Here is a 14,560-nt window from a genome sequence, read left to right on the forward strand (position 1 = left end):
GCACATAAATTATTTCTCCACACAACAGCGAAGCCCTCGCCTCTCTCCAAGTCTGTGATTTTCCACTCAGTGCCGCACTGCCTCCTCCTCTCCGAGTGGCATTACCAGCTGATGATCTGGAGTGGGATCCCTAATCTCCTGCTAAGAAGCTTTTTCACTTAAAACCTTGATGCCATCATTAGTGGTTTGGGCACTTGCGACGTCCGGAGGATGCCTGGACGTTAAGGACAAAGCTAAGCCCATCAGGTACACGGTTAATTCAACGGGCAAAGATTAGGGGATGATACTATTTTTTATTTTTTTTCCCCCAATAAGGCTTATTAACCATTAATTCTCATCCCTGTGACCTTATTTAAGCATAACCTAAAGTTGTTTTTAAGGCTAATGCCAGGTCGCTGCAAGGAGAGCTGTTCTCCCAGCCCTCAGGTTTTAAGGGGAAGGTTCTCCTGCATCCACGCCTCTGGCAGAGCCAGAAACACCCTCTTTGGGGAAAAAAAAAAAACAGCCAACAAATTGCTGTATTTGCAAATCCAAAGGGACGCTCTGTCTAGGCTTTAATAGGAACACCATAGGGTTGAGCCCAGGCGGGGGCTGGATTTCTCCTTTGATCACCGTAATGACGGGTATTTTTCAGGAAGCATTCAATACAGCCTTCCCCTTTTGCTATTCATCCCACCACGTGAATATTCATTAGAAATTATTAAAGTGCCCATTATTCCAAAGGTCTTTAGGACAGGAATGCTCTCCCCCACCTCTGGTGCCTGTGGTGTGTCGCCATGTGAGCTGTCTGACTCCAACATCGATGCAGACAAACACTTCCAGGCTCCGATCCCTCTAATCTATTTCAGCGATGATTCACATCCCGGTTGTGTTTCTCCCAAAGAAAGGACAATCTGGACCACTCATGCAGAGTGAGGGAGCCATCACAGCCTAGGGCACCCCACGTTTCCCTGTTTTCTTTGGCTTTTTCAGGCTTGATTTCCCCTTGCTCTCTCGGTGTACAGCAAATTTCTTCCTGCCTCCAGGATCCCTCAGACTAAGCCCAGCTTCTGAGCAGTAACACGGGCAGCTTCAACTTCCCTGACCTCAGCTAATTCTTTCCTTCCCTCAGCCTACTCAAGATGATTAAGCAAAATACTTGGAAGGAAATCAAAGCCTTAAAAATGCAATTAGAAGTGACCATTTTGTTAATACGCGCACGCACAACCCCAAAGTCAAACCCAATCCACCGACAGCACCTGACCTTTGGGGGAAACAGCAATTTTTAGCAGCTCCCACGGATTTAAGGAATAGTCCAAAGTCTCCCACAACGCTGGTGAGAGCAATGCCTTCCACACAGCTCAGGTTTTTCCCACCATTCCTAAATAAGGAGGTTAGAAAGATCTGAAATTGCCAAATCTCACACCAGATACCAGCTCCCACAGACCAGCAGCTGTCCAGGGGTGACTTAAAAATGTTATTTTTAACACACAGTGGGTCTTCCTCCCCCAGCAGAGGAAAAGGCAAGTTCACATAAGGATCTGGATTCAGCTGCCAGAAATCCTCATATTCACTACCAAAGACTCTGATCTCATTGCAAGAAACCTTTACAGCACTGAAAATAAAATAACAATCTCTTTAAGAGAATGCAAAACAATAAAATCATTTTAGATTATAAAAATAGTTATCGTTGTAATAAAACAAAAGATATTTTTCTAGAGTAATTTCCACTTCATCCATCCCTAACATGACGCATTTTTAAGACTCCTTTCCTGAAATAAATTTGAAAAAAGATACGATTTTTTTTTCCTCTGCTTGTGAAGAATCAAACACCACTTTGAGAAAGCAGTTGAGCTTCTGGGCCCCAACACAGAAACAAAGCCTGACAGCCCAGATTTAGATAAACACCTACTTCTGAACATTTAGGAAGCTGCTTAATTGCTTTGTCATTTAGAGCCAGCAATTACCAACAATTACTGGGAGTGCGGCGAGGGGTGGGGGTATTAATTGCAGCCAAATGTCCACTCTTTTTTGGGCCGCTCATGCCAAGAAAACGACGTATAAAATAATTTAAAAACCCCATTCGGTTATAATGTTTCAAAGTATTATTGCCAATGTATTTAAAAGATGGGGGATGAGTTCTCCCAGAGGGACTAACAATGTTAAATGTCTATTTTATTTTGAAATTGTGTGCTTTCACGGCAACGGTGGTGTTAGGATATGAAGACAGGCTCCAAAATAACCCCTTTTGGGGATTTTTGGGGCTCAGCCCTCCAGCGGGGAAACCGGTGCTTAACTTGTAGAGCATTGAAAAAAATAAAATAAAAAAAATAGATAAACAACCTAAAATTGGAAGGTTGAGCGGGAGAGAGGGCGGTTTCCTCCCTCAGAGCTGGCTCTGACACAGGCGCTGCTGCTTCCCTTCCCTGCGCTGTGTGAGGGAAAACCTTCACGCAGGAGCGAGAGCTGCTCCAGCGTTAAGGGCTGGGAGGTGTTCTGTTATAATATTTTAATTAAAAATGGAGGGTTTTTGTGGCAATCGCGGTGTTTTTCCGCGGGGTTCGGGCGGCCCCGCCCCGGGGGCGGCGCGGCGGGTCCGGCTCCCGCCGGCTCAGACCGGTTCTGAGCACAAACAACCGCCCCCCGCCCGCGGGGACACCGCGGCGAGAAACACCCGCTTTTCCCCAAAAAACAGACTTTCCCCCTCAGAAACACCCGCTTTCCCCCAAAATAACACTCGCTTTTCCCCAAAAAACACCCGTTCCCCCACCCCCCGCCCAAACACCCGCTTTCTCGGGGAAAAGGGAGTGGTTTTTGGGGGAAACACACGTTTCCCCCCCCCCCCAAACACCCTCTTTTCTCTCAGAAACACCCGCTTTCCCCCCCAAAACACCCGCTTTCCCCCAAAAAAACACCCGCTTTTCTCCCCCGAAACCCCCGCTGCTCTTCCCTCAAAACCACAGCGTTTTGCCCTCAAAATCACTCGCTTTGCCCCAAAGAACACCGTCTTTCCCCAAAAACAGCGGCGCGAGGCGGCCCGCGCCCCCCCGGCCGCGCCGCCATTACAGCGCCGGCCGCGCTCCGCCGGCCGTGAGGCGAGAGAAAGCGGCGGGGTTTCTGAGCGAGATAAAAATCTTATTATGCAACGCACATTTTTAATAGATTAGTGCCGAGTCCAGGGGTGAGGTAATGCGGGCTGTCGGCAGCTGGGGCGGAGGCTGAGGGACGGGCGGGTTGTGCTGGTCCCTCCCAAGGGCACCGAGGCACCATTTCCTCACCGCCCGTGAGGAGATCTCTGATATATCGCATTTTTTTCTACGGGAGGATCTATTTATGTGGTTACACATGTGCGGGTACGTCTTTTTCGCCAGATCTCATGTATAAAGGTTTGCTTTCTGTATTCTAGTCTCCAGAGCCATCTGAAAACGTTCTGCCTGTGCTCAATCTCAAGAAACTCGATACAGTCCCAAGGGTAAAAAAACCACATTTAAAGGATGGTCTCGGTTATATTTAGCTGAGCAGCAGCACAGGCTGAGACGAGCAGAAACACAAGGAAGAACAAAGTGGAAACGCTCGACAGTTGGTAACAAAAACCTGCGAGTATCTGAGGTGGATTTTTTTTTAATTTTCCTTTCCCTAATTCACATTTCGCCGTGCACAGAGAACATCAAAGCAGCACATGGGTTTATGTGAACAAAAGGTAAAGATGAGGTTTCACCTGACTCTAACAGGATTTACTGTTGCCTTTGTGTAATGGAAAAGGCTTCCTACTCTATGAAATTCTTTAATTTTCATTTTTAAATCTTAACCTAATTCTTTTCCCATACAAACAGGAGCGTGCTCAACCCTGTCGTTCTAACCAGAAGACATGAAAAATATGCAGCTCATCTCTACAGCGCAAAATTTATGTGGAATTACTGAACCTCGACAAAAGCCATCTCACAAATTCTTCAATAAAGACTAAACAGCTACATTTAACCTCATTTTTCCCGATTTTTCATCTCTTCTCAGTACAGGCATCTCCAAACCCTCTCAAAATCCCAAATCCCAGCTAAGTCAGTGATTCATCACTTCTGGCAGCAACGAAGCGGGAAGGAGGAGATGAAGACAATGGTAGGGAAAGGTCTGCATTATGTAATGAAACTAAACTCACTTTTTTCTACTTTCACTTCAGTTGTTGACGCGGGGTAAGAAAGTCCCATACAAAATAAAATACACGGGAGGTTTCAGGGAGCCTGTTTTTCCCATGATTAAAATTCTCTTGGCAGTATTTTCCATCAGTTTATTTCAATATTAAGACACACACGTATTCCATTCCAACTGTAACTCCTTGCTCCAGAAAGAATTTCATCTAAGAGAAATCTAAAATTAAAACCAATCTCTAATTACCTTATGCCTTGCCCACTTGTCATGAGAACTTTAAGTACAGCTATTAGAATTACTAAAAAAATTCAATTTTCAAACATCTATACATGCAACTGCTTCCCACTGCCTGATTTCAGCAGGGCTGGAATGACTGTGCTCACCTAGATCTTGGTGAAAATAAAATCAGTTTTGTGTCTAAGCTGAAATTGCTGGTTTAATTCCACAGTATCTATTTTATATTACAAGCTATAGGGAATTATTCATCCAACTCCAGCATCCCTGACACAACACAACCAAATAAATACTTTAAAAAATAAATTAAAGGTGACTACATTGCAAACTATATGAAATTATTCATTTAACTTAGTGAATCCTCCAGCACCCTTGAAAACGGACAACTAAGTAAACATTCTTAAAAAATAAATTAAAGGCAAAAGGAAATCTCAGGTCGCTCATCTGTACATTTACACACAGGGTGTTTCCACTTCCACATTCTGCACTTCACCTATAGGAAATCAAACGCTGCCAGGATTTTGTAAATAATTTAAATCTCATCCCATCGTGGATTTTGGGAGCGAAACGTCCCACTCTGAGGTGGTTCAGCACATCCCTGCAGCAAAGCTTTAAAGTAATTACTAACACATGGAGCAGCAAGAGATGTGTCAGGCCATCTGACGTTACAAAACTGGATCAAAAAGCCCAGAAATTATTTTTAGTGCACTAGAGCACCTCAACAAGCAGCCTAGAAAAGAGCTTTTTCTACAAAATAAAAAAAAAAGGAGGCTGGTTGTTTTTTCCAGGAGGTCGGGCAGGGCACAAACAAAATCTGGTTTGCTTCCTATGGGATCACGCAGCTTCCATCCATATCCAGCTTCTTCCATGACACAGTACAGAAAATATGTTTGCTAATGTATCATTTGTGGTCTGCGTCTGAATCACCAAAACGGAGAAATTGAGGCTTCTGGTGGCGGAAAATTGTAATTTTCAAGGTTTTTTTACTCTTTCAAGGTGATAAAAAAATTCCATCAACCCTTCTGCACGATATGGGTGGGGAATGAGCAATCTCCTGTTAAGAACATTTCAAAACACACATTCCTCCTCAAATCCACACAGGAACCACCCACATCCAGCAGCTTCCCCACCTCAGCCCGGTGGGCAACTTCAGAGAGGCCACAAAATACCCCGAATAAAGCCCAGCTTCACAGAATATCGGTTATTTTTAACATGTTCTTTTTGGTTTTAGTTTCTCAATTACTGCCTTGCAGCTCCATTACCTGCAAAGGCCTCCAAATAGCAATTTACATCAAAGCTTAGTTGAGAGCCAACACAACAAACTGTGAACCTTTATGAAATAAAGGCTTTCTTTGGGTTGTTTTTTAATTTTTAAGCAATCTGCAGAGCAATTTTTCCGACGTTACTGTCCAGGAAAATCATCCCCATTTAATCGAAGTGTTATTTCCTTCACGCAGCTCTTGAGAACCACAAGCAAGGAAGCCCAAACTTCTCCTTCGCCACCTTTCTGCTCGTTTCTCACAGCTCACACAGGACAGTGCCAGGCACAAAAATTCCCACCGGTGTTGAACACCCAGCGTGTGTCCCAAACACTCCCGGGAGAGAGGCAGGACCCACCTCCCTGAGGAAACACAACTTTGCCTTTTCCACCTGCCAGCTGAGACCGGAGTGACCGAGTTCTTCTGCTTCAGAAGAATTCAGTGCCATAAAAACCTTAATAATTTCATAAAATTGGACATTTCCACTTATAAAAAGGCCGTAAGAATCTCCAGCTTGCTAAAATCCCTGAGAGTACCACGGAAATTGCAGGAAATAATTATTCTCCTGACAAATGAAACTGGATATATTGCACAGTGAGTGGGAGCAGAGTGAAAAGGGGGTGAGGCAGCTTTCGCTCGCCACAGGGTATGAGGGGCTTAATATTTACGTGGCAAAATTCAGAATGTGCTAAAAATTAAACAGAAAAAAACACTTGTGCTTTGAAAGGCTTCAAGGCCAGGTGGGGTTTTGCTTCCCAAAGTAAAGAGAGGTTAAACATTTATTAATATCTCACCGATTGCTGAGCAACATGTAAAACTGCTCTTTCTTCAAAATTAAATAGACAATCCACCAGATTCTGTTACTTGCTCGACTGAGTTTGATTTTACTATATTAATAAGAAAAAAATGTTTATTTCCTCCCTGAGTATCGTCTACTTTTCCATTACTACAACCAGAAACTGCCAAGAAAATGAAACGCTCAAGCACAGCAGACGCTGCTTTTCTTCTCATTAAATCTGAAAACTTAGTTCCAGTGGGATCGTATTTAGTCCTCTCGAATCCAGGACAGGATTTCATCCCGCCTCGACATCCCAACAATGACATTTTACAAATATTACAAGTTTCTTGGACTCCTTTCTCACTCTGCAAGAAGCAAAGGAGCACCAGAAGAGATTCCCCCCCACCTCCTGCTTGGGATTTTTTTATTAAACCTTAAATGTAACCAGCCCTCCTTTCAAATCCATCTTCTCTAGGATTTTTTTTTTGAGACCTCTGGAAGTCTCCGGGATTTTTTTAAGTGATAATAAGTGTGAAAAGTCTTTGACAAAGGGTTGTCTTTATCCAAGCCTTAAGCTCTCATTGAGAGAGGTGTCAGAAATAAAAAAACAGACGCTTAAAGCAGCCTAAAAGTCGTCTCAAATCTTCTTCACCTGCTCTCCAGCCAAGACACCACCTGGATTTCTAAATCCAGGAAGAGAAAACAATAATTAAAAGAAGTAAATAAATATTGGCATGATTCTTTACACATGAGGGGATGAGGAAATCAGACGATTTCCTCATCTTCCCTTCTGTTGGCTCTGCCCTGTGTCAGCCCATATCACCCTTCCAGAAGGTCCAACGTTCAAGCAGGAAAGATTTGGTGAGAATAATTACCTTGATTTATACCAGTGGTAAATTCCATTCATGGTGATAATCACAGAATCCCAGACTGGTTTGGGTTGGAGGGACCTTAAAGGTCCCTCTTGTTCCACCCCCTGCCATGGGCAGGGACACCTTCCACCAGCCCAGGTTGCTCCAAGCCCAGTTCAACCTGGCCTTGGACACTTCCAGGGATGGGGCAGCCACAGCTCTGGGAGACCTGTGCCAGGGCCTCCCCACCCTCCCAGGGAGGAATTCCTTCCCAACATCCCATCTATCCCTGCCCACTGGCAGTAGGAAGCCATTCCCTTGTCCTGTCACTCCAAGCCCTTGTGAAATCGAACACTAGGTATTTATTCTACTGATACACTTATTTACTCAATGAATATTTTCAGTTTTAGAAAAGACCTGGTATGCAAAGGGAACGCTGCCAACTCTGCAAACCCTCCTGAGGAGCAGAGCTCTTCACCAAAGAGCAGAAAACATTTACGGGTGCAATTGTAGCTTCATAGTTTCCATCTCAGGGTGAATTTACTCTTAAAAGGCTAAAAATCAGAGAGGCACTTCAACATGAATTTAAAAATTATTAGAAGCAATCAGGGATTACCTCTAGCACCTTCTTTCCACCCTGTAGGTATTTTATGAAGCCACACAAATACAGAACTATCACAGAACCAAGGACAGGGGTGCATCACTAGGAACAGCAAACTTGGATTATTTCCTTTTAATTCTTCCAAGTCTACAGTTTTTGCTGCGAGGCAACAGGGGAAAAAATGGGAAGGCGACAAATCAACCTTTTAAATGTCAGCGGTGACAGGGAACGAGAGGAGATGGAACAATACCAGTCACCTTTTCCCAAAGTACCTTCAACTGTGGCCTGTAAAAGCAGCTGACCTTAAAATGTGCTTTTTCCCTCACTGAAGCACATAACAGTGACCCTGTTCTCCAAGTACCTACAAGTCACACCGTTCTCCGAACACACCAACGTCACGCCATCCCCCCAGCTCACAGGCAGCGAGGCCGCGTGTCCGTACATCCCTGTTTTGCCCAGCCAGTGCCTTATGGACGCTGCACAGATCCACCATGGAAAACAATCAGTGATGCCAGCAGTGTTCCCCTCAGATCCATCTCATTCCAACTGAGCCTTTTTACATTTCACTCCAGTTCACTTCTCCGTCAGTGACTGACGCTTTGCCGTGGAACACCCCACCATTCCACAGCCCGGGCTCACAACTCCTCGCCGCCTCGGCAAACGCCCCGCGCGCCCTCGGCACAGGGACCTACCTGTCGCTGCTGGTACTGCTGCTGCTGCTGAGGGAGTCACTGCTGGAAGATCTGCTCCTGGAGCCGCTGCCGCTGGGGGAGCGGGCGGGCCGGGCGGCCTGGCTGGGCAGCCGCTGCGGGGACTGCGTCCGGGACTGCGACGAGTGCGGCGACCGGCTCCGGCTGTGCTGGTAATTCCGCTCCGGCCTTCGGCCTCGTACCTCCCGCGTAATATCATCCCTGTAGATATCCCTGTGTACCACACTGGGCAATGTAAACTGCTCCCGGGCCCTAGGTTCGTAACGGGGGTCGTGAGCGTCAAAACGGTTCGGACTTCGGCTCCGAGAAGTGTAATAGAGCCCGTGTTGTAAGGTCCGCTCCCGAGGGTCTCTATAGTAATCCTGATCGTAATGTCTCGTCCGATCAAATCCTCCCGTCCCCCGCTCATGGTGTCCATAGGCACTATGTTCATAAGCACGCTCCCTGTTATCTGAAGCCCTGCATTTGGGAAGGGGGAAAAACATCGCATCAGAAAGGGGCAGGCACAACTAAAAGCAAATCATGCAAACATTCACGGCAGCACTCGGCTCATTGTGCGACTGCTTCTCTGCTAACCAGCAATGACCTACCAAGCAAACACTGACAAACTTCAAAACGTTTTACTTGACTCCGAAGTTATATTCATATATGATCAAGCTGAGCAATCATTTTGGTTTAATCACAATATGGGGCTTTCATGACCAGCATCTTGCCTACACAGGAAAAAAATTCTGCTTTCCAGCGCAGAATCCTCATTTCAGTTGTGTTTGGTTTTGGTTCTTTTAAGTTCAGTAAACCAGAAAAATTTCATGTTTGTGGAGATCATCATAATTTCTTTCTCCCCCCCCCATTTTTGCTTAAGAGCTTCAACATTTTTTTTCTCAGGTTTGGTAATTACTGGAGCTCTTGTAATTATCCTTCTGCAAAAATGGTGTGGCAAACCAGGCTGTAGCCATGAAAGCCTCCGTGCAAAGCATGACCCAGAGATAAGAAGCTGCTTTCAAAAGGGGTGGCATAACCCATAGAGAAGTCCCAGAAAATTAGGGGTTTTCTTGTTGCTGTTCTAAAGTATTTCACCCTCTTGGAGGGAATTTTGGCCTCACCAGACTGCTACACTCACAGACATTTCCATTACTAATGTTAGAACTGCAAGGATGCAGGTCCCCTGCACAAGGAGTAGGAATCCAATTTTCAGGAGGTGTTTTTGTTGCGATTGCTGCTGTTGCTGCAATCGCAGAATTTCTATCTCCATGACTACACTGCTTTCCAGCAGCTACGGTCCACTCGGTTTCAGTATTTCCAACATTTTGGATGTCGACTGAGAGAGGCTCGGTGATGTTCTGAGTTAGTGTGATCTCTCAAATAAAGAGATAGTAAAACTGACAGATAAAGTTAAAGGGACATTACGAACAGTTGAGGAGTTTAATTTAGAAGTACCAGGATGGTACGTCTCAGTTACATCCACAAAATGGAAATCCAGATTGATTACGTTGAACATTTAAAAAATACTCGTAAAATTCTAAATATGTCAGGGTAGCCAAAGTTAATTTAAAAATTAATTATCCATCTTATGAAGGACACTTCAATCTTTTTTTTTTTTTTCAGCCCTCTCTCTTGGATTCTTCCTTCAGAATCAGTTATGATTCACTTCAATCCCCCTGAATACTGATAACCCAATTCTGCCTAGTGCCTCCTCCTCCTCTCCTGCATCACAGCTCTAGTTCAAATGGCAGAAATATTTCAGGGATATTTTATAAACTGAAAATTGGATTTAAATCTTTTTTTGATTAGCATCTCAGGAAGTTCCTTCCATTCCTTCTCCAATGAATCACTAGATCCTTAATCCTCTCAATATATTCACCCTCTGTTGTAGTATCAAGCTTTCTATGGAGCTTGCTCATGTTTTGCTTGCATTTTTTCTCTCCAATTATATATAAGAAACTACTTTACTACCTTACCCATGCAACAGAATGTCATTAACTTTACATCTGCTTGAAATTCATTGTTGCCTTTCTACTTCCATTACCTCTTGCTCGCAACAATGGAATTTGGAAAGATATTTCAGGATCTGGCACAGAAACGTGTCTCTGGTTTTTTTTTTCCCCCTTTTGAAGGACCAAAATCAACAATTTTATAAACGATTGCATTTAGCATCCTAGGAGGTGTTAATCAGTGAGAGCTGATTTAATGAGGTCAGAGAAAAAGCAGTATTTTCTAGCGTGTTACTGCTACCAAGCTGACAGAAAGAACAAATCCTTATCCGTGAGAAGGACACAGAAGACAGACAGAGGAAGCAGAGCTGAACAGCTACTGGCTACAGTGCTTTCTTCATTTATCTATTAGTACTAAGTGCTACTGGAGTTAGTGGAAAGAGAGGGTTTGACTTGGGTTAGGAGAGGGGCTAATATACACAGGGCAGGACATACCAACCTTTTCCAAGTGTGGAAACACGACCTATATTCCCAATTAAATCTAGGGAGAGAATTGTGAACATAACTTCCCCAATTTTGGCCCCTCTTACAGGGGTAATCCACCTTCTTAATGGGCAAGGGTGTCAAATGATATTTTAGATGAACCAACAAGAAAAAAAAAAATCTTAGTGACAAGATACAAAAAAAAAAATTCCACTGGACGGAAGTAGTCCCAGACTGAAACTGTAACTCTGAAACCCCCAGACTTCTTTCTTGAGACAGAAGGCACTTAAATAGATCCATTATTTTAACTTCCAGCCCTAAGTCTGAATCAAGCAGCTGGTAGAAGATTCCCCGAGGCCCGAGGGCCCTCACGCTGCTGCCCACAGGCATCCTCTGGCCGCCTTGGTAACCATCCAGCCCAGTCACTTCTCACTGGTGTATCCACAAATGGCATTAGCACCACGTCCTTAAAGCTAAAGTATGTTTAATGTGGAGCAGCAGAGAGCTTTTTAAGAGACTAGATAGTAATCCACTCCCCATGGCTACTGGCGTCTTGACTGTATACCATCCAATAAATTCAAGGCAGTAGTTCTTATCCCAGCATTAAAAAAAAAAAACAAAAAACAAAAACACTATAATTTCCAAAATTTAGTAATGTCCATCATCTCTTTTTGCCAATACCATCAGAAGGAATAATCCCAATAACTTGGAAATGATGTAGATCCAAAATGGAACCATCACAAGCAGCCTTCGGTCTTCTCCATCCAAGCGTTATTTCCATGGCTAAGAGTTGTCGGTAGAATCCAAGGGGCTGCATCATTAAAGTCTTACTAGAAATTTTGTGGTGACAATCCAATTAACATACCCACTGCGTATAGTGAGAACTGAGGACTAGGCATCAAGCTTTCACCGAATTTTAGGTTCTAGTATTCCGAAGATACTCCACAGAGAACTTCGCCACGTGTTGTAGAGTAAGATAGCTCCATCTGGCAGCAGGGATACATCCAGCAAGGCCTTAATATTATCCAAGAAATGGGATCGTTACTTCTAGAAAAGAGTAACTCCAATATCGATGCTGGCCAAAGGAAATCTTCCATCTTAAAACCACCTTATTTCAAGTGTAGGTAAATATCCAACCAGCTGCAGGACACATCCTCTATGGATCCACAAGGTACCAGCCACTGGGATAGAAATCACTTCCGTTTCCAACCCAAAATAGGAAACATAGATAATTCCCAAAATTTTAAATCCATCTGGGGGCCCTAGATACGAGTTTGTGTTTCTCACCATATCAAATACAAAATACCTGCCTAGAGAAACCTTGGAACTTACCCATCAAGTCTCCGCTCATAACGTCCTTCCCGTGCATGAAGCGATGGGGGGGGACCGTAAGTGGGCCCCCCACCACCTCCTCTGAACCCAGAAACCTCTCTACTACGAGATGCTATGGAAACTGTATCATCCAATCCCCGTGCAGCACTGGGAATGGTTCCTGGTTCATTATAATCCGTCCGTAGGTCTCTATCTCCCATTTTGTTGACAGAGTTGTGTGCCTTCTGCGCACTTTTGATGTCCACAAAATCCACAAACGCTGCCACTCCGCCTTCCGACCCCCTCTTAGGGAGGATTTTGACACTTTCGACACGTCCATATCTGGAAGAGAAGCAAAGCAGAGCACACAGGTTAGTGCTGGGGGGAAACGACCATGTTTAATAGCATTGCCTCCTGCAAAAGCAACATCCAAGCCTTTGCCCTTCCCATGCAGCAGCAAAATCAATCCCTGGGAGAAGCTTTTCTAAAAAGAGGGGGAAAGGCTTTTGGAGAGGGGAAAGGGCCATTTAAACTTCCCACGGTTACATCTGAACTCCTCTTCTGGTGTGGGGAGCCGACCATGGGATCGCCCTTTTATAGCAACAGAGCAATAACAGCTCTGAAGAAACAGAGAGGTGTTCAAACCAGAGCACCCTGTGTGTCACCAGTCTGACAGGAGAGCCACAATTAAAACAAAAATGGGTCACGAGGAAAAATACAGACAGCCCAGCCACCTTCTTAGGAAACAAATAACCTTGACACAGCAATTCAACTACTCCCATCTGTATTTAATCCAGCCTTCACTGTGATCCTCATTCCTGATCTCTACTTCCAACACCTCCTGGGACACACGGCCCACACAGCACCCCCAGACTGGGTTGTGATGGGGTTAAACTTCCCACCCCCAGCATGGACCAAGCCACACAAGGAACACCAGCGGGAATGTGACACCACCCTACATAATGTGCCTTAAGTAACTGCAACACCGGCACTTAGGGATGAGTAAATGTCTATGTAAAATAAAGATAAACCCAAACATGTTTGTGTACACAAGGAAAGAAAGATGGAAAAACATATTTGAATAACTCGCATCAACTCACAGCAGAAAGGACAAAATGGGAGAGATGAGTATAGTGATGTTTTAACAGCCAACAAATGCACGTCGCATTTTGGGTGCTCAGTTCTCTCAGCCAAGAGATTCAGAGCAAACCAGGGAAAGGCTCTGAACTGCAGTGGGTAATCCAGGACAAAAAGAGGCAAAAAAACTTGCAGTTTTGAATGTGCTGACATAGAGGAAAGGGACACACAAATAAAAAACCCAGTCAGGAAGTATTTGTAAACTCCATGAAGAATTATTACAAGAATTTTCTATTCACAAAGGCAGCACAAGGCTGAACAGATGTAAACAGACCTTACACAGGCAGAGTTTTCAGCCACACACGAAGGGAAAAGGGAATCCAAGGGCCGGGCTGAGGCGCAGCCGCCGTCAGATCCCGCAGCTGCCTGGGTTTCATGCCTGGCTTTCCCTGCACCTCACAAGTTCATCATTGTTGTTGGATGACTAATCCTTAAATACGATCTGAAAGCCTGCCTCACTCACTGCTGCCTTCTCATTCCAGCCTGACCTACTACACTTACATATAACCTGGTTTGGATTTAGAGCCCTTTTCCCCCTGGTTTATACTCCACTGAACACGGATGTGTGCAAACAAGAGCACCTTTTGAGTCAAAAAGTGCCCTGTTGGGCATAAAAAGACACGGTTCCATATGGGGCACGTTCTTGCCTCTCAGCTCTCCAGAGCAGAGCTTGTCACCTTTGTACTCCTGGGTGCAAAGGGTGACATTAATTCTTGGGAGATTCGCAACCTGTGACACCAAACTGATACCCTGGTTATTTTTTCTTATTTATTTCTATTTTATTTAATTAAAAGTTTCAAACACTGGCAAATGGAACTGCTCTTCAAAGTTTGCACCCTTTGGAAGCTGGATATTGCTACCTTGCCTTGAAGGTAAGATTTAGAAAGCCCAGAAGAGGAGATGGTTAATAAAATCTGTGTGAGGGGAAAAAAAAAATGGCCTAATTGGATGTGCCAGATGTAGAGAGAGAAGGAACAGGAAAGGAAGGAGGGGGAAGGAAAACAGGAAAGAGCCTATTTGAGCAAATGTTCATGCCATGAATGAACGTGACAAAAATAGGAAAATAATTAGGAATCCTAGTTAGGACCACCCTTTAACACATGTTTCAGCACTGGTTCTCTACAAATAAAGATGTAAAAGGAC

The 14,560-nt window shown here is 44.4% G+C and overlaps 1 protein-coding gene and 1 long non-coding RNA gene across 8 annotated transcripts in view; one reads left to right on the top strand and one right to left on the bottom strand.

The window, feature by feature from the left end:
• The window catches only part of SPEN (spen family transcriptional repressor), a 66,558-nt gene that overhangs the window by 36,052 nt on the left and 15,946 nt on the right, over positions 1–14,560 (bottom strand). For 6 of the 7 annotated variants that reach the window (XM_039385605.1, XM_039385601.1, XM_039385604.1 and 3 more), the window contains exons 2-3: positions 12,302–12,622; positions 8,538–9,014 (exon numbers count right to left, since the gene is read on the bottom strand). In XM_039385605.1, coding sequence (XP_039241539.1) covers positions 8,538–9,014; positions 12,302–12,622 — 798 coding nt within the window. Of the gene's footprint in view, positions 1–8,537; positions 9,015–10,985; positions 12,253–12,301; positions 12,623–14,560 lie in introns of those variants that run through there. The other variant, XM_039385602.1, reaches the window with a different exon arrangement.
• LOC113982851 lies at positions 2,583–4,541 on the top strand. Its single transcript, XR_003538904.2, has 2 exons — positions 2,583–3,679; positions 3,813–4,541. It is a non-coding gene; the product is annotated as an uncharacterized LOC113982851 (long non-coding RNA).

This window comes from Pipra filicauda, unplaced genomic scaffold, assembly GCF_003945595.2.
Source record: "Pipra filicauda isolate LSUMZ 115617 unplaced genomic scaffold, ASM394559v2 scaffold421_size600610_pilon, whole genome shotgun sequence".
Classification (NCBI taxonomy): domain Eukaryota; kingdom Metazoa; phylum Chordata; class Aves; order Passeriformes; family Pipridae; genus Pipra; species Pipra filicauda.